We start from the raw sequence: 25042 nt of genomic DNA, 5'->3' as shown, positions 1-25042 counted from the left end.
ACTGATGCTCACTACAGGGTGCTCTAAACTCTTAGCTTCTCAGGGGACAGACAGTGTCTCAGCCACCCTCACTCTATGTCTCTGGTTTCAATTAAATATAACTTTTTTTCTGAGGTGTGGTCATAAAAGTTACAGGGACCGTCAGTTAGATTCTACACACATTCTAAACAAATGTTCATGTAGGCAAAGCAGTAAAACCCATGGGAGCCCCTAGAAGAAGAAACGGTTTCTACTCCAGTGTTTAAGATGTCATTTAACCACGAGAAGGCACAGAGACAGTCTTCATTCTCTGCCCCCAGCACAGCCTGTAATAGTCATGATTTTTACTTCATATGTTCTACCTACATCCAAATAGGATTTGAATTTGAATTAATTTGGTTTATAGTTAAAAGCATAGATATAAGTGGATGATAAGACAAACGTAAAGTACATTAACCTAGACAGTGCTACAACTGAGAAATGAATTTTCTGGGTTTCCCAGTGGCCGTGCAGAAAAAGCCACACACTAAGTACTCCAGCTCTGGATGCTTATTGCGATGTTGACACTAGTCACTTCACATATTTTTATTGAATGTGATATTGTTAAATCAAGTCAACCCAATTAACATGAATTGAACATGTACAGAAACTTTGGGCTGGCATATGATGGAAATGATGATGATAAAGACCTAATAGACTGGCCTGCTTATGTGTATGTGTGTGAGCATGTGTGCAGGGGTGCATGGGGACCATACTTGAGTGCCCATTAAATAGTAGCATGAGGTAGTATCTTAGCCCTTTTCTGTTACTATAACACAATACTGGAATCTGGATGATTTATAAAAGAAAGAGGTTTGTTTGTTTTTATCTTATGCATCTGGAAGCTGGGAAATCTAACACTGGGTAACTTCATGTGGCTTCATAACAGCATCAATTGGAAAGATAAGTGGGCAGATTCAGAAGAGAAACAAATAAGAGGGAATTTGCTTTATAAGACCTTTAGCAGCCAATTCAATTCTGAGAGAATGAGAACTCACACCAGATGAATTCAGGCTCATTGGGAACACATTAATCCCTATCTCAGATTTTGATCTCTTGAAAGCTCCACCTGAAAACCCCACAGCAGCAGTGATCAAATTTTACAAGTTCCCGAGGGCATTTATCCATTTAGGCTTTGGAGACACTCTGCTAGGCTTCTCCTCTTTTCCTGGAGAGATGTGAGCAAGCCTGTACTCACCTCAGATAAGGCAGATCAAAGAAACAGTTCTGCCCAGATCCACCTCGAGGAACCAGGGCTTGTATTGGGATTGCTTACAGGAGCAGGGATGACTCATGTATGCAGCCACGTCACCAGAAAGCCAGCATGGGTGATGACCCATGAAAACTGCATCCCTGGGGCTCCTTGCATGACTTGCAGGCAGCACCTGATGAAGACTCAATGTTTGCCCTGCAAATGTTCATTGCTTTTATAACCTTGGGGAGGGGCTTTGTGAGTCCTGTAAGTTTTAGGAACTTCCTGGGCCCCCAAGTTTCCTTTACTTGCCAAGTCTAATGTGTTTCCTTGAGGAGGGGATAGCTATACAGCTAACTAGGTAATCTTCAGTTCTCTGAGTCTCATATTGCTGAGGTCAAACTGTGAAGTTTAAATGAAGCAATTGTGTGTTTGAAGTGCTTAGCACTGTGCCTATCCCATTAGTAAGTAACCAATAAATATTAACTTCCACACTATTGGCATTGTTTAGGGGGGCACGTAGTAGGATGCTGTCTCCAAACAGCATCAGAACACAGTCTGGGTTAATCAGCTGCAAAATCTAAACCTAAGTTTAAGTAGATATATAGTTGGCTTTGTGGTAGATTCACTCTTTGTTTGTTTCTAATAGCTTGTGAAAATAAAACATTTGACCGAAGCTTACAAACAAGAATAACAGGAAAAGGAAAGTGTGGTCTTTTGGAGACATTTGAAACATTGCATGCCCTGGGTGCAGACATGAGCTCCAGGTAGCAGCAGTGATTTGCCCATGTGTGGCTCTTGCAGGTGGATTTCTGTGGCCACCCAGAGAAGCTGATCAGACTGAGGAACCCGTGGGGTGAAGTGGAATGGTCGGGAGCCTGGAGTGATGCGTAGGTTTCTCTCTCTTTCCCAATGCTCACCTCTCCCTGCATGAAGGTGTCATGTAATACACACCATAAACAATGAGACCCTGTGTCCGTTTATTGCATAGCGTGTGCTATGGAAATAGTATTCCATGGTTCCAGGGTGGGAAAAGCCAAATAGAAACCACTTTGCTGCAGTTTTTGATTCTGGATTTCTGCTTTGGCACTTGGAAATTTGGCAGCTCCATGGATTTTTGCCTAGTATTGAAGACTTACCCGTTTCCTACCTACCACACTACAAGATAAAAATCAATCACTCACAATCTGACATTTCCCTGCCACAAACACCGTTCCCCTCAGTACCAAGAAAGAACAAAGGTATTGGGGAAACCTTGATCCTGGGAGCCATGGCCCACCTAGGCGGGGATGAATGGGAATGTCACTCACTCCATGAGTTCCTGACTAGATGAGCATGATTACTGGGTGGAAGGACAATCTTTGGGCTACCTATCTACTGGTAAGGGAGGTTGGCTCAAGGAAATGAGGGCCTGGAGTGGCTGTACTCTGGCATCCGTGCCTCAGACATCCTCTACCAGCCAGAGACGCAGTCTGGGCTATTTCCATGCTGGCAGTCGGAGAGGGAGGACATGGAAGCTCTGAGGCGACATGTCTGACTCAGTTAGCATCCACCTGCCTTAGCTGTTAAGTTTGAAACGTCAACAGTAACAACAATGAAAATCAAACCAACTGGGAGATTAGATTAGGTCTAGAATTCTCAATCAGATCCCCTAACTTTTGCTTGTCACATTCTGTGGGACTCAGTACTGACTAAATGAGTGTTTTGATGACTTTAAGAAGCCTCAGAATGCCTCTGATGCTCTCCAAGTGCTTAGAAGCCAGCTGGAGGGAGAGGTTGGGCCCGGCTGTCTTCTTGGCTGGGGAGGGAGGAGCGGGGCTTTTGCGGAGTGTGCTCAGGGGAGAGCCTTTGTCTGTTTTTAGGATTGATACTAACATTGCTCACTTATGTAGATACTGCACACACATTTCAGGAAAACACAAAGCTGTAAAGGTCAGGCAGCTGTGGACGGCATTTGAACAAAGTACATGGATATGGCCACAGAAAAGCCACCAGCAGGACACGGGATGGCATGACTTCAAGGAAATTTCCATAAAAACTAGGCCCTGATGATCAAAGCTGTAGACTTAGGAACTGGACAGTGTCTGTCCCCGGAGCTCGCTGGGCCCTCTTATAAATAAATCCGCCCAGGTCTGATAGAAGATGAGAGTGACAAGTTACTAATGGATACAGGAGTATCTGCCTTTCTTGTGACAGTGCCTCCTTGTTCCTGTGGTCAGAGGTCTGTGAGTCTTAATTGGAATGTGGAATTTACCCAGAGAGTGAAAATTAGAATAAAGCCATTGCATTTCTGCTGCATGCCCAGCCCCCTGCCCCCCTGCAGAAGCCCATGTCCCCGGCTTCTTCCAGTGGTCCACTACTTCATACCAGATCCAAGCCTGTCTTTTTTCGTTGATGGGCATGCGTCCTGTTTGTGGTCCTTTGTGGGCATCTAGCTGCAGTACACAGCTTGCATCTCAGTGATGACCACCTCCGGCTCATTTTCCCCCTCCACAGTGCACCTGAGTGGAATCACATAGATCCCAGGAAGAAGGAGGAGCTGGACAAGAGAGCAGAGGATGGAGAGTTCTGGTGAGCGGCTGCATGCCAGAGGGCTGTCCCCTCAGTGGTCCATCTGTTCCAAGGTACTCGGGAGGACCAGTCTCCAGGACTTCCAGGGATGTGATGAGGTTCCTAACATGGGGGCTTTTGATTTTCTCTGACCCCTTGTCCGAGTATAATTCTTTCTCAATTCTCATGTCTAAAGCGTTGAACCCCAGCTCTCTGTGGCCACAACATGGCCTGGCCAGCAGCTTTTCTGTCTGCTGTGAGCCTAAAGCAATACTCCCCACCCTCACCCAATGCTTAGGCCCAGCTGGCAGTCCAAACAGGATTCTTTCCTTTGTCTGGGTTGGGAGGCGGTTCTGTGGAAGACACAATGTCTTAGAGGACATCTCTACACTGGATATCACGGAGAATTCTTCAGAACGAGCCTCTGATGGGCTTACTTGTGATCCAGCCTAGAGGCCAGGGCTGCACTGGCATCCCCTCCGGGGAGGGGGGAATCCCTTTGGTTCATGGTTCCAGCTCTGTGTGGCTGGCAGATACAAGAGGGAGATTCTTTAGGAACAGAGATGCTGACCACAGTGACAGATTTCGAAGGTAGCTCTGCTCGTTTGTGTCACAGCCCAGTAGAAGGGACCCTGGCTGGTCCACAGCTGCTGGAAGACCAGCGCGCTTTCCTGGACCTTCAATCTCTCTTCCAAGCCAGCCCACTTCACTCCCTCCTTTCTGGCCCCTCTGTTCTTCAGGATGTCCTTTTCGGATTTCTTGAAGCAGTTCTCTCGACTGGAAATATGTAACCTGTCCCCAGACTCTCTGAGCAGTGACGAGATCCACAAGTGGAACTTGGTGATCTTCAATGGCCGCTGGACAAGAGGCTCTACAGCTGGGGGCTGCCAGCGCTACCCAGGTGAAGCTAAAGGCCACCTGACTTTCCCCCCTGGGCTGCATGGCTTTTAACATGGATATTTGGATAATCAATGCCCTTGGCTCTGAGGTCCTATTTCTACTCTGGCTTGGAGGCCGGGCCAGCAAGGTGGACAGTGGTTTTGCAGCTGTCTACCATCGCCTCATCTAGGCTGCTGTGAGCTCAAATCATCCTTGCTTCAGCCCCCCCCCCCCATTCCCTGCCCAGCTCTCCCAGCATGCTGCTTTCACCATCTGCTCTTGACCATCACTAAGGTCTCCTGTTCTTCTCCTGGGTTTCTACCTGCCCTACCTGGTCCAACTAGCTGACACCACCCCATTGAGTAGTAGACAATCTTGTGTTTCCATGGGCTGCACTCAGAAGGGCGTCCATTCTCCTTTGTGTTGCTGAGTTACAGCGGAAGGGGTGAGGCTGTAGGGGGTCAGGAATGGATACGCACAGGCTATGTGTGTGTCGTGTTCCAGTCTGTGTGTGTGGGAGGATGTCCTGGTGCAAACCACTGCCCTCTGCCTTACTCTGGCTCTGTAAAGATGAGAGTGGCCTCCCTGGTTCTAGCAAGATGACTAACATGTGCTTGTGTAGACTCCTCCTAGGCCGAAGTCCACCGAGACAGCTGCTGAAGAACCAACTGAGAAACTACCCCCAGATCTCAGGAGAAACAAAGGAAAGAAAAACACACTCCCCTCTTGCTGGTTCCCCACCTCCATGCTTCCCTGGCTTGCTCTTGCTCCATTGATTTGTGTTGATTGACTCAGTGTCTCCATGCAGGGGCCGGGGGCAGTTGCTTTCTCCCCAGCCAGAGCACTGCATGCTGCAGAGATGGCAGCATTGTAAAACCCCATGCGGATACAGACTGGGAGCACAAGGTCTTACTTTCCCCTTTCCCATCCATCTCCATCAAGCTGCAAAGACCAGCTGTTGACAGGCCTAAGGGGGGAAGCTGGTGGCGTGCCCCCGTTAGTCAGCTTGCAGGCTGTGAGGCCTGAGGGGCACACCTTTCCTGGAGCTTCAGTTTTTCAGTCCTCACAATGGTTCATAATTCCTACCTTCCAACTCGCTGGGGCGCAGTGAGCATTGTAGCACGGAGTACACGGGGAAGCACTGTGTAAACTGTACAGTGTTATACAAATGGGATGTATTATTTTTATGGCCCATTCTCTTCCTCCAGTACTGTTAAGGAGTAAACAAAAAAAATATAGGGATTGCAGTAATGCTGCATTTGGGAGAAATTAAAATATGCTCACCATTAACAAGCTCTTAGAAGAGGCATAGGAAGTTCGCATGGATCATTCTGGAAGCTCAGAACCATAGGGGGTGCTCAAGGTATCTGCATGCACCAAATCATAATCCCATCTGTGCTGCCAGCTAGCTGTCAGGAAGAGATGGATTGTTCTTGCCTCGTGGTAATGAAGTAAGTATAGAAGATTACCGAATTTTCTGTCTCCCCTGGAATTCACAGACACCTGATCTTAAAATCTATATACACCTGTGCCTTGAGTGAAAAAAAAGTCTAGAAATGCAGGCTCTGGGAAGCGAATAAGTACTGTCACTGTTAGGGAAAAAAATAATGAATGGACCTTGGACATATATGAACGCTATGCTGTTCTATAGAGTTTTCGCCCTCACGCCAAGATTGTCAAAACACCTGCCAACCCCTGCTCACCCCAAAACAAAAACTCCTCCCCAATTCTTTGTTATAATTGAATGCCTAGCATGGTGGAGTTTGTCAGACCTGCCTTCTTCAATTATACTCTTAACTCAATTCCATCAGAGAGCTGTTGTGTGTCTGTGGCAGATCCCTTAGGCTTCTCTGTGCCTACCTTGGGTAGTTACTAAGTTGAGAGATCTTTTTCAAAAGTTGTCTTTCAATAAAGGTGTGTGTGTGTGTGTGTGTGTGTGTGTGTGTGTGTGTGTGTGTGTGCAAACTCATAGAAGATGTTAGGTGTTTACATTGTCCCCTAGTCACTGTAAACAGATGTTTCTCATCCCAACTGCCTGTTCCCAAATTCCTGGCAGCCACTTCCCAAATTACCACACAGAAGTTTATATTAATTATAAATGCTTGGCCAATAGCTCAGGCTTATTACTAACTAACTCTTACACTGAAATTAACCCATATATCTATTTATGCATTGCCATGTGGTACCTTTATTAGCATCCCCTGCTCCCTCTGCATCTGGCTAATGCTTCCTGACTCTACCCTTCTCCTTCCCATATCCTTAGTTTGGTCGCCTTACCTATAATTCCTGACTGAACTACTGGCCACTCAGTATTTTATTAAACAAATTGGAGTGACAAATCTTTACAGTGTACAAGAGGATGATTCCACAGCAATTCACCTCTCTTACTCATGCTGTCTCACCCTCTGTCTCTTATGCCTTTCAGACGGGTTCTCTTACTGAACCTAGAGCTATGCCAACAAGGCCTAGCAAACTCCAGTTTGTATCCCCCAATAGCACTGGGTTTACAGGCTCATGTGTTGCAGACTTTCTTGGTCTACTAGGCCCCAAATCATGGCATGGAGACTTATTTTTAATTATGAATGCTCAACCTTAGCTTAGGCTTGTTTGTAGCTAAGCCTAATTAACCCATTTCTATTATTAATCTATGCTGCTTTGAGGCTCATTTACTTCATCTATGTATTAGCCTGCTTTTCTGAGTCCTCCATGCCTGTCTGTCTGTCCCTGGCTGGCTAGCTGGCTCCTCTTTATTCCTTGCTCACCAGTCCTGCCTATCCCTCTTCTGCCTATTGGCCTTCAGCATTTTTTTTTTTCTGAGACAGGGTTTCTCTGTGAAATAGTCCTTGCTGTCCTGGAACTCACTCTATAGACCAGGCTGGCTTCAAACTCACAGAGATCCACCTGCCTCTGCCTCCTGAGTGTTGGGATTAAAGGTGTGCACCACCACTGCCTGGCAGCTGTTCAGCTTTTTATTAGACCAATCAGGTGCCTTAGGCAGGCAAGATGAAACAGCAACAAATCTTTACATAGTTAAACTCTGTTCTACAACGTTTACCCATTTTTGTTTAAATAAAAAAGGAAAGGTTTTTAACTTTAAGATAGTAAAACTATATATAATAAGAATAATTAGGTAAGAATTACATTTACAATATCCAGTCCATTTATATTTGGCAAATTTAGTGAAAATTTGCCATACCCCATTATTTATCCTATCATCATTAATCCAGAGTTTTGTAACTAGTTTACCATCTGTCACAACTAAGGAAAATTGTAACTGTAATTATCTAGTCTTCAGCTCCCTCAAAGACCCCCAGAAGGATATTACCTGAGTAAATATTATTACCTGAGTAAACAGGAAGTGCAGTGCAGTGCAAGCCACTTCCAGAATTATAGAAATGACAGAGACATCTGGCTGCCTGAAGTCACCAAGGTTCCTCTACAACTTTGGGGCTTCCATCTTTGGCCTACAGGCCTAGAATGTCTGGCAGACATTTCTATGAAGCAGGAATTTTAAAGGAATGTCACCTTGTCTTGGCAGAGCTCAGCAGTTGCTTTCCCTTGTGTCCTGCATGTCCAGTTCAGAGCATATACTGTCAGCAGTCATGGCAATGACAGTTTCTTGCCCAAATGGCTAGCTTTGGCACAATTAAAACAAACTCCATATGGAATTTCTTCAGCACCATATCCTTTTATGAAGTGGATTGGTGCTGCCAGGAGCAGATGTGTCTTGCTGCCATGAAAAGCCTTAGACTATTAAGCATATTAAATGCCATATTATCTGTAGGTCTCTGAAGCATTTGAAGATCATCTATCTATCTAAGATATATCTGTTTAACCTTGAAAACATACCTAACATGACTACAAGTTTGATTATTATAGATGACTAACAACTAACCTGTATTTCCTAATTATATGTTACATTTTAAAATGAGTTGCATAGGTACAATAGCTTAAACAAGAGTAGAAACATACATGTAGTATAACAAATATAACTATAAATTTGTAACAATATACCAAAATCCATACCAATGTAAAACATTTGAGGTTAAGAGTTATCTCTTTATCTATATGCCTATATCACCCCTAAATGATTACAAATATTCACAACCCACCAAATGACCAAAACCATCTGCCACACCTCTTGGGAATGTGGGCAGTGTGTTCTCTAGACTGGGTCCTGTTTTCTGGGAACGAAAGCATCTCCAGGGGAAAACTGAGACAATGGCCACGTCCTGGGGAAATTAGTTGTAACATTTTTGTTCAGTCTCAGAACTGTTCCCATGCAGAGAGATCTGTCTTATAGTTTTTATAGTGTCTTATAAGATCACCTGTCTTATAGTTTTTCTTGGTTTATTTCTTTATGTCTGTATCCAAAATTTTCAGGAGGTCTCCCCCAATAAAAACTGATCTCTATTAATCTTGAAGGAATCCATGGCCTTTCGTTTCTTGAGGAAACCAAAGCATAATGTCTTCCCAAACATTTTCTGACTTCCATTTTAAAGTTAAGGCTTCCTTAAAGTATCTAGGCAGGTTTAATTCAGCCGTTCATTTTACAATCCAATGCCCCTCAGCAGCTGTGGTTTGCTCATTAGCATTCAAAAATTTCAAAGTCAACACAACACTACATGTGATCCAGAGTGTGTATTTCCCATCTTTTTTTTTTGCAGATTTTTTTTATTTGAATTAGAAACAAGATTGTTTTTCATGACAATCCCAGTTCCCTCTCCCTCCCCTCCTCCCCTACCACCCCCCCCAACTAAAACCCTACCTATCACATATCCTTTCTGCTCCCCCTGGATGGTGAGGCCTTCCATAGGGTGTCATCAGAGTCTATCATATCCTTTGGGATAGGGCCTAGGCCCACCCCCGTGTGTCTTGGCTCAGGGAGTATCCCTCTATGTGGAATAGGCACCCAAAGTCGACATCTGTGCTAGGGATAAGTACTGAACAAATACAGGAGGTCCCGTAGAATTCCGAGGTTTCCTCACTGAAGTCCACGTTCCCGGGGTCTGGATCAGCCCCATGCTGGTATCCCTGCTATCAGTCTGGGGAGCAAAAGCTCCCCGATGTTCAGGGCAGCTGTTTCTGTGGGTTTCACCAGCCTGGTCTGGACCCTTTGCTCTTCACTCTTCCTTCTCTGCATCTGGATTCCAGTTCAGTTCAGTGATTAGTTGTGGGTGTCTGCTTCTACTTCCACCAGCTGCTGGATGAGGGCTATAGGATGGCATATAAGTCAGTCATCAATCTCATTATCAGGGGAGGGCATTTAAGGTAGCCTCTCCTCTGTTGCTTAGATTGTTAGCTGGTGTCATCTTTGTAGATCTCCAGACATTTCCCTAGTGCCTGATTTCTCTGTAAACCTAAAATGTCTCCCTCTATTATGGTATCTCCATTCTTGTTATCTTCTATTCTTCGCCTGACTCAACTTTTCTGCTCCCTCATGTCCTCTGCATCCCTCCTCTTCTCCCCTTCTCATTCTCCTAGCTCCCTCCCCCCTCTTCTCGTGCTCCCAATTTGCTCAGGGGATCTTGACCCTTTCCCCTTCTCCAGGGGACCATGTATGTCTCTCTTAGGGTTCTCCTTGTTTACTAGCTTCTCTGGCAGTGTGGATTGTAGGCTGGTAATCCTTTACTCTATGTGTAAAATCCACATATGAGTGAGTACATACCATGTTTGTCTTTTTGTGATTGGGTTACCTCGCTCAGAATGGTTTCTTCTAGTTCCATCCATTTGCCTGCAAATTTCAAGATTCCATTGCCCCCCCCCGCCCCCCCTGCTGTGTAGTACTCCATTGTGTAAATGTAACACATTTTTTCTATCTATTCTTCTGTTGAATGGCATCTAGGCTGCTTCCGGTTTCTGGCTATTACAAATAGTGCTGCTATGAGCATGGTTGAACAGATTGTTCCTACAACAGGTTGTTGTAGGAATGTGCTTCTTTTGGGTATATGCCTAAGAGTGGAATTGCTGGATCTTGTGGTAGACTGATTCCATTTTCTTGAGGAGTCGCCATACTGATTTCCAAAGTGGCTGTACAAGTTGGCATTCCCACCAGCAGTGGAGGAGTGTTCCCCTTTCTCCACATCCTCTCCAGAATAAACTGTCATTATTGTTTTTGATTTTGGCCATTCTGACAGGAGTAAGATGGTATCTCAGAGTTGTTTTGATTTGCATTTCCCTGATGGCTAAGGATGTTGAACACTTTCTTATGTGCCTTTCAGCCATTTTAGATTCCTCTATTGAGAATTGTCTATTTAGTTCTGTACCCCACTTTTTAATTGGATTGTTTGGTGTTTTGGAGACTAGCTTCTTGAGTTCTTTGTATGTTTTAGAGATCAGCCCTCTGTCAGATGTGGGGATGGTGAATATCTTTTCCCAGTTTGGAGGCTGCCATTTTGTCTTGCTGACTGTGTCCTTTGCCTTACAGAAGCATCTCAGTTTCAGGCGGTCCCATTTATCAATTGTTGATCTCAGTGTGTGCTACTGGTGTGATGTTCAGGAATCGGTCTCCTGTACCAATTAATTCAAGGGTATTTCCCACTTTGTCTTCTAATAGGTTCAATGTGGCTGAATTTATGTTGAGGTCTTTGATCCATTTTGACTTAAGTTTTGTGCATGGCAATAGGCTTGGGTCTATCTGCAACCTTCTACATGCCAGCATCCAGTTATGCCAGCACCATTTGTTGAAGATGTTCTCTTTGTTCCAACATATAAATTTGAATTGTTTGTCAAAAATCAGGTGTTCGTAGGTGTATGGGTTAATATCAGGGTTTTCAACTCTATTCCATTGGTATACCTGTCTGTTTTTGTGCCAATACCAAGCTGTTTTCAGGACCATAGCTCTGTAATAGAGCTTGAAGTCAGGGATGGTGATGCCTCCAGAAGTTCCTTTATTCTACAGACTTGATTTGGCTATCCTGAGTCTTTTGTTTTTCCATATAAAGTTGAGAATTGTTCTTTCAAGGTCTGTGAAGAATTGTGTTGGGATTTTGATGGGGATTGCATTGAATTTGTAGATTGCTTTTGCCATATTTACTATGTTGATCCTACCTATCCAAGAGCATGGGAGATCTTTCCATTTTCTGGTATCTTCTTTAATTTCTTTCTTTAGAGACTCAAAATTCTTACTGTACAGGTCTTCCACATTTTTGGTTAGTGTTACCCCAAGGTATTTTATATTTGTGGCAACGGTAAAGGATTATGTTTCTCTGATTTCTTTCTCCACCAATGTGTCATCAGTATATAGTAGGGCTACAGATTTTTTTGAGTTAATCTTGTATCCTGCCACTTTGCTGAAGGTGTTTATCAGCTCTAGGAGTTCCCTGATAGAGTTTTCTGGCTCACTTATGTAGACTATCATATCATCTGCAAATAGTGAGAGTTTGACTTCTTCCTTTCTGCTTTGTATTCCCTTGATCTCCTTTTGTTGTCTTATTGCTCTAGCTAGAACTTCAAGGACAATATTGACGAGGTATGGAGAGAGTGGACAGCCTTGTCTTGTCCCCAATTTTAGAGGAATTGCATTGAGTTCCTCTCCATTTAATTTGATGTTGGCTGTTGGCTTGCTGTATATTGCTTTCATTATGTTGAGGTATGTTCCTGTTATTCCTGATCTCTCCAAGACCTTTATCACGAAGGGGTGCTGGATTTTGTCAAAGACTTTTTTGGCATCTAGTGAGATGATCATGTTTTTTGTTTTTGTTTTTTTTCCTCAGTCTGTTTATATGGTGGATTACATTGGTGGATTTTCGTATGTTGAACCATCCTTGCATCCCTGTGATGAAGACTACTTGATCATGGTGGATGATTTCTCTGATGTGTCCTTGGATTGGATTTCCCAGTATTTTATTGAGAATTTTTGCATCAATGTTCATGAGGGATATTGGTCTGTAGTTCTCTTTCTTAGTTGTGTCTTTGTGTGGCTTGGGTATCAAGGTTATTGAAACCTCATAAGAAGAGTTTGGCAATGACCCTTCTGCTTCTATTGTATGGAATACTTTGAGGAGAATTGTATTAGCTGTTCCTTGAATTTCTGGTAGAATTCTGCACTGAAGCCATCTGGCCCTGGGCTTGTTTTGGTTGGGAGATTATGATGACTGCTTCTATTTCATTAGGGGTTATAGGTCTATTTAAATTGTTTATCTGTTCTTGATTTAATTTTGGTAAGTGAAATCTGTCCAGAAAATTGTTCATTTCCTTTAGATTTTCGAATTTTGAGGAATATAGGTTTTCGAAGTATGACCTGATGATTCTCTGGATTTCCTCTCTGTCTGTTGTTATGTGCCCCTTTTCATTCTTGATTTTATTAATTTGCATGTTCACTCTCTGCTTTTGGTAAATTGGATAAAGGTTTGTCTATCTTGTTGATTTTCTAGAAGTACGAACTCTTCTTTATATTGATTTTTTGTATTGTTCTCCGAGTTTCCATTTTATTGATTTCAGTCCTCAATTTGATTATTTCCTGGTGTCTGCTCCTCTGGGATGTATTGCCTTCTTTGTGTTCTAAAGCTTTCAGTTGTGCTGTTAATTCTGTAGTGTGATTATTCTCCTGTTTCTTCATGTGGGCACTTAGCACTATGAACTTTCCTCTTAGCACTGCTTTCAAAGTGTCCCATAGGTTTGGGTATGTTGTGTCTGCATCCTCATTGAATTCTAGGAAATCTTTAATTTCTTTTTTTATTTCTTCCTCGATCCAGGAATTGTGCATTTGGGTCTTACTTAGTTTCCATGAGTTTGTAGGTTTTCTATAATTCGTGTTGTTGTTGAATTCTAACTTTAAAGCATGGTGGTCTGATAGGATACAGGGGGTTATTTCAATTTTTTGTACCTGTTGAGGTTTGCTATGTTGCCAAGGATGTGGTCGATTTTAGAGAAGGTTCCATGTGGCGCTGAGAAGAAGGTAAATTGTTTTGTATTTGGATGGAATGTTCTATAGAGATATCTGTTAAGTCCAATTGTGCCATAACTTCTATTAGTTCCTTTGTTTCTTTGTTAAGTTTCTGTCTGGTGTTCCTGTCCAGTGTTGCGAGTGGGGTGTTGAAGTCTCCCACTATAAGTGTGTGTGGTTTTATGTGTGATTTGAGTTTTAGTAATGTTTATTTTGCAAATGTGGATGCCTTTGTATTTGGGGCATAAATGTTCCAAATTGAGACTTCATCCTGATGGATTTCTACCGTGATGAGTAGGAAGTGACCTCCTTCATCTCTTTTGATTGATTTTAGATTAAAGTCCAATTTGTTGGATATTAGGATTGCTACCCCTGCTTGTTTCTTGGGTCCATTTGATTGGAAAATCTTTTCCCACCCTTTAATTCTTAGATACCATCTGTCTTTGAAGTTGAGGTATGTTTCTTGTATGCAGCAGAAGGATGGATTCTGTCTTCTTATCCATTCTGCTACTCTGTCTTTTTTATAGGCGAGTTAAGACCATTAATGTTGAGGGATATTAATGACCATTGATTGTTCATTTTTGTTTGTCTTTGATTTGGTGATGGTGGCGAAATTATGTGTGGGATTCTATCCCTTTTTTCCTTTTGGCTATTGGTAAAGTGGGATTATCTATTGCTTATATTTTTCTGGTTGTAGTTAAATTCCTTGGGTTGCAGTTTTCCTTCTAGAACTTTCTGTAGAGCTGGATTGGTGGATATGTATTGTTTGAATCTGGTTTTGTTATGGAATATCTTGTTTTCTCCATCTATATTGATTGAAAGCTTTGCTGGCATCTGTGGTTTCTTTCTTTTTTTCTTTTCTTTTCTTTTTTTTTTTTTTTGGTTTATCGAGACAGGGTTTCTCTGTGTAGCTTTGGAGCCTATCCTGGCACTCACTCAGGAGACCAGGCTGGCCTTGAACTCACAGTGATCCACCTGCCTCTGCCTCTCGAGTGCAGGGATTAAAGGCGCGTGCCACCAGCGCCCGGTGGCATCCGTGGTTTCTTAGTGTAGGTAGAATATCTATCCAGGATCTTCTGGATTTCAGAGTTTCCATGGAAAAGTCAGGTGTAATTCTGATAGGTTTGCCTTTATATGTTGCTTGACCTTTTTCCTTTGTTGCTCTTAATATTTTCTCTTTATTTGGTATGTTTGGTGTTTTGATTATTATGTGGCAAGGAGACCTTTTTTTGGTTCAGTCCATTTAGTGTTCTGTAGGCTTCTTGTATTTTCATTGGCATGTCTTTCTTTAGGTTGGGAAAGTTTTCTTCTATGATTTTGGTGAATATGTTTTCTGTGCCTTTGAGTTGGATTTCTTCATCTTCTTCTATACCTATTACTCTTAGGTTTGGTCTTTTCACAGTATCCCATATTTCCTGGAAATTTTGTGTTAAGGATTTGTTGGACTTAAGATTTTCTTTGGTTTATGAATCTATTTCTGCTAGTGTGTCTTCAACTCCTGAGATTCTCTCTTCCATCTCTTGTATTCTGTTGGTTATGCTTGCATCTGTAGTTCCTGATGGTTTACCCAGCTTTTCTATTTTCAGCGTTCCCTCAGATTGTGCTTTCTTTATTGTCTCCATTTTGTGTTTTTAGGTTTTGAACTGTTTCCTTGAGAGATTTGTTGATATCTTGTATTTTTGGTTTCTTTTTTCTTCTATTTCTTTAAGGGATTTTCTCATGTCCTCTTTGAGGTCCTCTATCATTTTCATGAAGATGTTTTTAAGGTCATTCTCTTCTGCTTCATCTGCATTGTGATGTTCAGGTCTTGCTGGTGTATAGTTCCTAGTCTCTGGTGGTGTCATAATGGGTTTTCTGTTGTTGAATGTGCTTTTACATTGTCCTCTTCTCATCCTTTATTCTGGCAGGTGTAGCAGGAGTCTCTTCCTCTCCTGGTGGGTAAGGGACCAAGGTTCCCTGGTAGATGCAAACAGTTCCAATCCTCTTATGTCTGTCCTCTTGTTGTGGATGGAGGTGGCACTGTTACCGGGGCCTTGGCAGTGTCGGGGTGTGTTGGATTGCGCCACCGAGTTCAGATCTGGTCAGCAGACTCCTGGCATCAGATGTTTCCGAACAGGGCCACTTCTATTTTCAACATGTTGTGTCTTCTGGGCTCATCCATGCTCCCCTCACAAGCCTCTACAGTAATACTCACAGGACAGCAATCAATTCACTGGTGCCTGTTCTACTGTAAAACCAAGCCTGCTGCATGGCTCCAGGAAGTTTCCTGCTAGCGCATTTCCCATCTTTATGTGGCTCTTTTCCTTTATATGACTTTACTCTCTCTTAAAAGACATTATTATTTCTAAACTATTTATTTTTTTACTATGACTGTCTATACCTTTTTTTTCTTAAGCACCTATGCACATTTTTTAATACACTGTAATCAGTTTAGAGGTGTTTCTTGATCTGGACCTGCTTTACTGTGCACCTGTAGCATTCTCTGACCAGGTGAGCTAAACCTTAAACTTGCCAAGTGGCTTTGTGCTGGTGGCTGGCTCTTCCCTGTTCAGGTCTGTAAGAGCAGGGCTTTATGTCCTGGGGGGCATGATCAAGAGCTGCATTTAACTGAGATCTGTGTTTAACTGGGAGCTGCACTTAACTGCCCCAGCTCTTGGTGCCAGCACTGTGGCAGGTGTTTTTCTTAGCTTGTTGTTTTTACTTAACATGCTGGTTGCTCAAGTACTTGCTGTATGGCAACGTCACACCCCTGTATGCCACAAGCATCAGGCTACTAGGAAGCCATGTCTTTTTCCTTTTCGGCTTTCTCAGACCCTATGTAGAAATATGTGCCCCGTGTTGGGTGCCAAATGTTGTTTTAACTTTGGCACAGTGGCTGTGCCTTAATCTACTGCTATCTCAGCCAGAAATTGCAAATCTGTAGTTACCAGCCTGTTTCTCTAACAGTGTCCTGGCTGCTCAGCTGCAGCCTGGTGAGAATTCTGCTCCAGCAGGCACCAACCTTGTTGCTGCCACTGAAGGAAGCTTTAATTAAATCTCTATCATTTTAATTATGAATAATATTTGAGATAAAGGATGGGGTGAAAACCTGTGAGGTCAGAGAGGCTGAGTAACAGCTACTTAACCCTTTTTCCTTGCTGACATACATGGAAGACTCATGCTTCTGCTTCGACAAACCAGAAAAAGCTGCGCCACTCCAAACCCCACCCTACTACTTTTTGTGTCTCTCTATCTCTTCTGGATGCCCTCTGAGGCTCGGTGATTATTTTCTGTCAACTAGTTGCTAACTCAGCCCCCGGACCAAAGGTTAATTTTACTTAATTAATGCAAATGCAAACTCAGGGTTCACAGAGTGATGGAATATCCCCCAACACACATGCATAGTCACGACTGACATTTATACATGGTACTAGGATCTGAACTCAGGTCCTCTTGCTTGCACAGCAAGCCCCCTTACCCACTGAGCAATCTCCCCGACTCAAAAAGGCATCTTTTTAAATATCAACAGGTTGTGTGGTAGGAATGCTTAATACATTGTAATTTCTCTTACATTATTGAATGACCTGTCTCCACAGTAGGCTGCAACACTGGGTATCGAGGGAGGTTGCTTGGGTTGCAGGATAGAGGATGGGTCTCATGGAATTGATATCCAAATCTGGGGCTTCTCCTGGTCTTGGTGCAGCACACGACAGTCAGATGGCTTTCTAGCTATTAGGCAGAGGCCTCCTTGGTTCTTCTGTGACTCAGTTGTCATCCATCCCAGAGATACACTTCTCTCCAAAGAGCTCCTTCCAAGTGGAGTCTTCAGCTAATAGAAGAAAGAAATGAAAGACTTCCAGGAAGCCAAGATATTGCTTCCCAATGCAGCCCAGTGCAGCCTGGGATGACGGGATCTCAGATTTCACCACCGTTTTGGGCTACTGGTTGGTCAAGCAGACAAGATAGACATCCTAAGTATCTACCTGTGTGGTGGGACAGGGAAGTGGGGGGGCTGCTTTCCAGTTCCGCTGTGCCAGGCAGTCTGGCCAGGGCTAGTCTTTCATTGGGACAATGGAGGCTCTTTCCTTTTTTGAAAATTTCCCTTCTTCATCTCCTCACCCTTGTTGGACCACTGTCACTGGATGCCTTCCAGCCACTTACTGGACCAACCCCCAGTTCAAAATCTATTTGGATGAGGTGGATGAGGACCAGGAAGAGGGCACCAGCGAACCCTGCTGTACAGTGCTGCTGGGTTTAATGCAGAAGAATCGCAGGCGACAAAAGAGGATTGGCCAGGGCATGCTCAGCATTGGCTACGCTATCTACCAGGTACAGCCGAGTCAGGGTGCACTGATGTCTTTGATCTGGATGTTTCTGTCAGTAGTTGGGGTGCATCTTTCCTACTGCTCAAATACTCTTAATAAGATGCTTTCCTTGCATCCCTAGAGCTCTTACTGAGGCTTGGATTCCATAATTAGAGTCATCCCTACGGCTGGAGTTTCTGCGGCTAACACTGAGATGTACAATTCATTACACTTTGCCTGTCAGTGAGAACTCAGTACAAATGCGCATATTAGACTTTTTTCCAAGAATGGGTATCTCAGGGGACAAGAGCCCAGAACATGAGGGTAAAATACATTTGAGTCATAAAATGCACTTCAGAATGGGGGAAGGTGGCTGGATATAGAAGCCAAATGTGTACAGTCCCTTCTTCCTATCATAGGAAGTCACTTGGAACACACAAGGCTCCAGCTAGGGTACAAGGAATGACACAGCCTTTTTTTTTTTTTTTTTTGGTAGTGGGGTCTTGGATTGAGGAACACAGCCAGTTCTTGTCTCAGGCTTCAGTTCCTGGTTCAGGACGCCAGCCTTCTCCGGTGACTACCCTTCTGTGGACTTTGTCTTCCTGATGCAATAAATCAAGTTTTCAGGGCTTGACAATCTAGCTAGGACCATGCTACAGTCTATTTCTTTACCTAGGCGAAGACGCCATACAATGTATCCCACTGGGCCTCAGTTTTTTGCTTTTTGGTATGGTTTTGTTGCAAGTGAATTTCTTGGTTCAAAACATAATTCTAATCAGAAAGACCCAGAGCTGCTAGGAGGCCCAACATATCAGTAAAAAATTAATGTACATAAATAAGCATTATAATAAGAAGTATTGTTATAAATTCTGTAACACGGAAAAATTCAGTTGCCAAGCCCATACCTTCTCCTCCAGCTCTGTTTATCATATTCTTAAACTTAGGGTTTCAGGTGTGTGTGTGTGTGTGTGTGTGTGTGTGTGTGTGTGTGTGTGTGTGTGAGTGATACTGACAAGAACAAGGAAGAGTTTGTTATAGTCTACAGATCAATGTATAACACACCATGCCAGGAAGTCAAGGGAGAAGGAACTGAAGCAGCTGGTCATTTTGTGTCTGCAAATGGAAGAGAGTGGTGATTGCACAGTTTAGCTCCTTTTCTGTACTTACATATTCCAAGATACTAGATAGGGAATGGTGCCACCCACAGTAGGCAAGTCTTATTATATAAATTAACAATCCTACACAATCCCACAGGCTTACCTTCCAACACTAACAATGTGTGTGTGTGTGTGTGTGTGTGTGTGTGTGTGTGTGTGTGTGTGTGCAATTAGAAGGATGGGAGATGGGAAAGAATTGCTACTTAATGACAAGAGGGAAGAATTGAATAACTAAGCTCCATTTTATTCCAACTTAGTTCTTCCAGTCTTGTCTAGGCATAAATACTGCAAACCCACCCTCACTGCATGCAGAGATAATAGCCCTGTATTCATCCCAACACAACAAACTTACCTGAGCATCTACTCTGTGCCATGTGCAGAACCTGAATCTGGGGACACTGAGGACTAGCATCATAGTGCTGTCCTCTGGGTGCTCCCAATCAGGAATGGGACAGCCAAAACACCCAGTTGCTGACAGGGCAGGGGGACCTGTAACGGTGGTACCACCACAGCAGTCTGGGCTCCTCAGTGTCATGCTGGGGGAGGCTTTAATCAGGTCTTCAAAAGATGACCTAGATTTAAAAGGTGGAGAAGAGAGAACATTCTAGCCCGAAGGCATGCCATGTGCTCCCTGACAGCTCAAAACTTAGTGACTGTTTTAGAGAACTGACAGTTGGCAGGGGCGGTTATAGGGTGAGCCACTCAGGGATGTTGGCCAGTGCTTCATCTGTCAGGCCTGTTTCATTGTGCCAGATCAAAAGACATTCTTTCTCAATAGCTGTGTGTGGTATGGTGTTTGCACCAATAAATAATACACACAGCAAAATTATAGCTGTTTATAAAATACTCCAGGGTATGTGATCTGTGGTCCCACTTCTTGTCATTGGAGGCATATAATTTAGAGTTTGAACTCTGAGAACAGATTGGTTTTAAAGTCAAATTGAGGAGATGGATGTGGGGAGAAGCTGGGACAAGGGGAGCAGCCCAGGTGAGGAGAACACCTGGGGTGTGGGGATTAGCTGAGTTGCAGGGTGTGAGGAGTAGCTTGGCTAGTTAGGGATGTATTTTCATCCCTGCCTGTGTCTCCCTTCTCTGGCTGTAACTGTCTGAAGCTGGACTCTAGCCTGAGGTTGAAAACCTGTGACCAATTGAGAAGCTGCCAGGCACCCCTGAAGGCTAAATAGCCCTCCTCCTGTCACCCACTCAGAATCTTGCATTTCACAGATGACTGCCCTTCCAGTGTCTGTGGGCAGTGGCTCTTCCTGCCTGGCCCAGGAGACTCAGGGCCAGGCAGACTCAGAGCATTTTGTCTGAAGTGTCCAGGTTACTGAGGGAAAGCTGGCCAAAGTAATTCTGGAAGCTCCTGAGGGGTGGGGAGGCCTCTGTGTGGCTGATTGTGTTTTAAACTCCAAATTAGAGGAGTGCCCATGGTCCCTTGACCGCTCTCGCTTTGCTGAGAGAATGCCCTGGTGTCTGATTAGAAAGAGAAGTGCCAACTTCACCCTCTGCGCTGGCTTGTTCCATGCTCCCCAGTAATTCACAATTATCTTAGGGAATTTTACCAGTAGTGTCCATATGGTCTGAGGTTCTCCTGAGCCTTGATCTCCTGATCTCCTGAGCCTTGTTCAGCCATACCACCCACCTCCGCCGGTTGAAGGTAGGAGCCTGGAAACACTCCAGAGAGGGGACCTGCATGGTCCCACAGAAGAGCACAGTCAGCACAAAGCAAGGAGTGTGCTAGGCCAGGATAAACTCAGCTGCAGCCTAAGAAGTCTTAAAAATCACAGTGTACAGGCTCCATCCCAGCGAGTTATAGCAGCATCTTGGGGTCAGGAGAATACAGACATTGTAGGTTTATAAACAGCCCCTCAACTCTAGTGTGTAGCCATGCCTGGGTTTTGACTTGGAGTCAATTGCACTAATTAGGCAGTGCCATGTGACAGGCTGCTGCCTCCTCTCCTCTCCCAGGTTCTCACCTTGATCAGGGAGGTGGGCAGACCCACAGGGCCCAGATGCATAGGCTTGGGCCCAGGCTATGTTCCTGGATTGCAGACTACTGGTCTCTCAGGCCCTTGGGTCTCAAATGCATGCTGTTTATTATGGAGGGAACAGACGGGTGGGTGGCTTGCTGCATTATTTTCTCTACCAGAAAGCAATGGAAACCAAACCTGAGTTAAGTGTGGTTAATGGTGGCTCCCATCAGAGATGCCCCATCGATATGAGTGTGGGGTCCTATGTATGAGTGGTAGAACTCTCCCCAGGAGCACCCAGTGTGCCCTTGGTGTAGATCCTGCGATCTGCAAGTGTCTCAGAGTCTTCTGGCCTCAGCATCTCTGGAGGGACTGTTAAATCACAGACCATTGGGCCTCATGGCTATAATGTCTGGCTCTATTGGACTGGGATGGGCCTAACAATTTGCACATGCCCCACCCTGCAGGGCTCACCTGGTGACCTTGGCCTCACACTTCTGAGAAACACCCTCAGCTGAGCCCGCTTGATTCCCACACCACCATTGCTAGTTGAGTTAGGTCAAGGGACGATGTGAAGGCCAGAGACCCTTGACACCTAGCTGGATGGGGTCTCTGACAGCACCAAAGGAACCCAGCTCTTGCCTCAGGGGCTCCAGGTCCCACCCCACTCTGGCTTCCTAAAGGAGGATTCTTTGGTTGGTTCCACCCTTGGATTCTCCCAGAAACTCTGTTTGCCCAGCCAAGCCCAGATATCAGTTAGCCGCCCATCTGTACTGACAGCACCTTCTCCAGCTGGACTCTTTCTCCCCTCATTTCCATCAGGGATACCAGGAATGACATTGAACTTGTTACACTCAGATGTTGCTTGTGGCCCTGGTGATGCCCCAGCACTCTTATGCCCAGGGTATACATTTTCAGAGATAATCTGAAGCATTGTGGTTGTCCTAGTTGCCACCTGGAAGGATCCCCAAGGCATCCCACCAGGGCAATGACAGGGGGACAAGGGAGTCCTATTTTCTCCCCTGATCAGCAGAACTGAGATCCAGAACGGGTGACCATGCATGGACACTGGCTGCTCCAGTGTGGGCGTTTCAGCTCTCGCAGCCTGCCTGCACCTGCCTCTGCCATAGGCGTCATATAAAGATTGATTGTAAAGGTACAGGGCCGGGGAGGCTTAATTACAGCGCTAATGATGCTGGCACCTGTGTTTTCCGAGCACTCCGCAGTTAGTAATTAGCCCGTGTCACACACTAGCAGCATCCTCCCACCCTTCCTCACAACAAATTCGTGGGCACATCTTACTCTAAGGAAGAGTCCTGACCCCCAGGAGGCTAGGAGGGATGCAGAACAGGGAGGGCTTGGAGAGCCACCTCTTCTGTCAATCTGGTCATCTCCCAGAGCACTTCGCTTGAGGACCAGGGTTGAAGTTTCCAGCCCCTGGTCTGGACTGTGAGAGTCAACGCTGTTCTCACAGAGACAGCCACAGAGTGTTGGCTGCTGGAATCATGAGGGAAAATATGCAAAGCTCACACTAGATACCCCAAGCTCCACCTTTCATTTAGCTGGGGAGGCCTAGAGGGCAGAGGGGCTGGTCAATGTCACAGTTAAGGCCACAGCCTCGTTGGGCTTGGCACCCAGGAGGTACCCCAATCCGCTTGACGGTTGAGACGCAGTGAGCTAGCTTGTGACTGAACTGAACGTCTCTCAGTTCTTACACAGCAGGTGCAGAGAACAATCTCTAATTCAACAGGGTTGGGCTGAGCTCCAGGGAGAAACTGACTCTGCGCGTTGCTTTGTGCAGCTGGAGAGTCACACGGAGGCTCACCTGGGCCGGGATTTCTTCCAGTCCCACCAGCCCTATGCCTGCTCCAGCACCTACATGAACCTGCGGGAAGTGTCCAGCCGGGTCCAACTGCCCCCAGGACAGTACCTGGTGGTGCCATCTACCTTTGAGCCCTTCAAGGACGGTGACTTCTGCTTGAGGGTGTTCTCAGAAAAGAAGGCCAAGGCTCTGTGAGTCTACTTTGTGGGGGACGTTCTCTGAATTAGGCCGCAGGTGGACATGCAGCATTGGGAGGCACCAGTTGCTGAATGACCTGGCCCTGGATCCGGGTAGATCCTTCTAGAGGAAGTTTGGAAAGCGTGACGCCTCCCAGGGGCCTTCCCTGGGTGTGCCTCCTGCTGCCTCCTCTTTGCTCTATAGTACTGGGAGTTTCCTCCTCCAGAAACGTCGAGGCTGGCGAGACAGGGCACCATCAACAGCCTATAGACCAGTTGTCCTACTGCCTGGCAGAGGCTGATGAGATCTGGGGAAGGGATATGCACACAACACACACACTCAGTATACATACCATACACATACACACACCAGTTACACACATTACACACAACCCACATCATATATATATATATATATATATATATATATATATATATGAGACATATGTGCCATCCATGCATCCCTCACCTTCTGTATGTCCACAATGTAATACCACACACACACTATAGATAAACATATACACAAGCACAGCATGCACACCGTGTATATCACGTATGTACACAATACATGCATCAAATATATAACACAATCAAGCAACACACAAAACACATATATTATACAAGTATATATTATACATACCATATATACTTACCACAACTTCTTATGTGCACACATAGCACACACTACATACATAATACATACCATATATTTCAATACCACATACCATTAATACGTAACTTGCACACACACCACAATACTCACTACACATACAGCACACATATAATATTCACTTAGACACCCAGAACCTATATGCATACCTCATGTACCACACACCACGTGTACCATACACACATACCATACCACAAATCCTCAGGGCACACCACATACATACTGCATAGCCCCTGCCATGTACCCAGGCCCGCACTCCACTTTCTCCATGAGGCCAGCAGAGGGTCTGGCAGTGAGGTTTGTAGAAGACAGAAGAGTAGCCTGGGGTAAGATGGGCTATCGGGATTCTATAATCCGAGGGGGAGCAGACTAAACCTTATGTCTGATGAAAACTCCAGGGTGGGGTGTGTGTTTGGGCAGTGAAGGGGAAGGGTTCCTTTTAGGGGCTCAGCTAAACAGTTATTTTTAAGTAGGAACTGAAAATCCTGGGTGTGAGATCAATTTCCCATTAGAAGAAATTCTCTCTGAAAGAACCGGGCCATTGGCTAAACTTGCTTTTTCGTGTTTGATTTGTTTCTGTCTGAATTTCAGGGAAATTGGGCATGCTGTAGCTGGAGCCCCACACGAGGTATGCTGGTGGAGCACTTTCTTGTCAGCCCCCAAATAATGACCGGGAGACTTACTATTAATGACAAAAGCTTGGGCTTAGCTTAGGCTTGTCCCACTAACCCTGATGCAGACAGCATCTATCCACATGCATAGACTGTGGTGTTATGTGTGCGCCTGAGACATGGTCTTGCTATGTAGCACAGGCTAGCCTTGAGCAGCCATTCCTTTTGCCCTTGTCTCACAGGGGCTGGGATTCAGGGTGCACCACCTCACTTGGCTCTGCCCTTTGAAATGCAATTTCATACATTTTCTCCCCAGAATAATAGAATATTATGCTCTGTCTAGAATGTATGGGCTTGCCACTAGACTTTAAAGTACATTACATGAACAATATAACAACTTTCTCCCCTGAAAAGGCTCTTTAAATCATGTGTATGAAACTGTCACTTTTTCCTTCTAAAGAACCTATGTGTGGCTTTGTGTTTGTGCATCTTTCGTGTGATGGCAGCATCAGTAGCCCTGTGTAGAGCCCCATAGTCTGGGAGAACAGGGTGTAGGAGACAGGAAGTCCCATGGCCTACCAGAATGGGTGTTTTCCTCCTGTACAAATCTCTGAGACATGATTTGTTAATTCATTCAGCAACCTCTGGTTGTCACACTAGAGGATGGTAGAGAAGGACATCTGAATCGTGGTTCCATCATTTATCTGTGCGACCTTGACCCCTGCCACTCCGCTGTTTACGTTTGTGTTTTAATTATGTATTCTTTAGCAGTGTATTTAGATTATATCCACCCCCATATCTTCTCTCCAACCCCCAACTCCACCTTC

The 25042-nt window shown here is 44.7% G+C and overlaps 1 protein-coding gene across 2 annotated transcripts in view; it reads left to right on the top strand.

Moving 5' to 3' along the window:
* Positions 1-25042, top strand: part of Capn8 (calpain 8) — a 71325-nt gene that overhangs the window by 33390 nt on the left and 12893 nt on the right. Inside the window, exons 7-12 of one of the 2 annotated variants that reach the window (XM_027418792.2) lie at positions 2015-2100; positions 3707-3781; positions 4501-4661; positions 17659-17834; positions 22738-22949; positions 24196-24232. In XM_027418792.2, coding sequence (XP_027274593.1) covers positions 2015-2100; positions 3707-3781; positions 4501-4661; positions 17659-17834; positions 22738-22949; positions 24196-24232 — 747 coding nt within the window. Of the gene's footprint in view, positions 1-2014; positions 2101-3706; positions 3782-4500; positions 4662-5261; positions 6447-17658; positions 17835-22737; positions 22950-24195; positions 24233-25042 lie in introns of those variants that run through there. The other variant, XM_035445358.1, reaches the window with a different exon arrangement.

The sequence above is a fragment of the Cricetulus griseus genome, chromosome 5, assembly GCF_003668045.3.
Source record: "Cricetulus griseus strain 17A/GY chromosome 5, alternate assembly CriGri-PICRH-1.0, whole genome shotgun sequence".
Taxonomy (NCBI): domain Eukaryota; kingdom Metazoa; phylum Chordata; class Mammalia; order Rodentia; family Cricetidae; genus Cricetulus; species Cricetulus griseus.
Note: the sequence above shows the minus strand (reverse complement) of the source record. Positions and strands in the feature narration are given on the sequence as shown.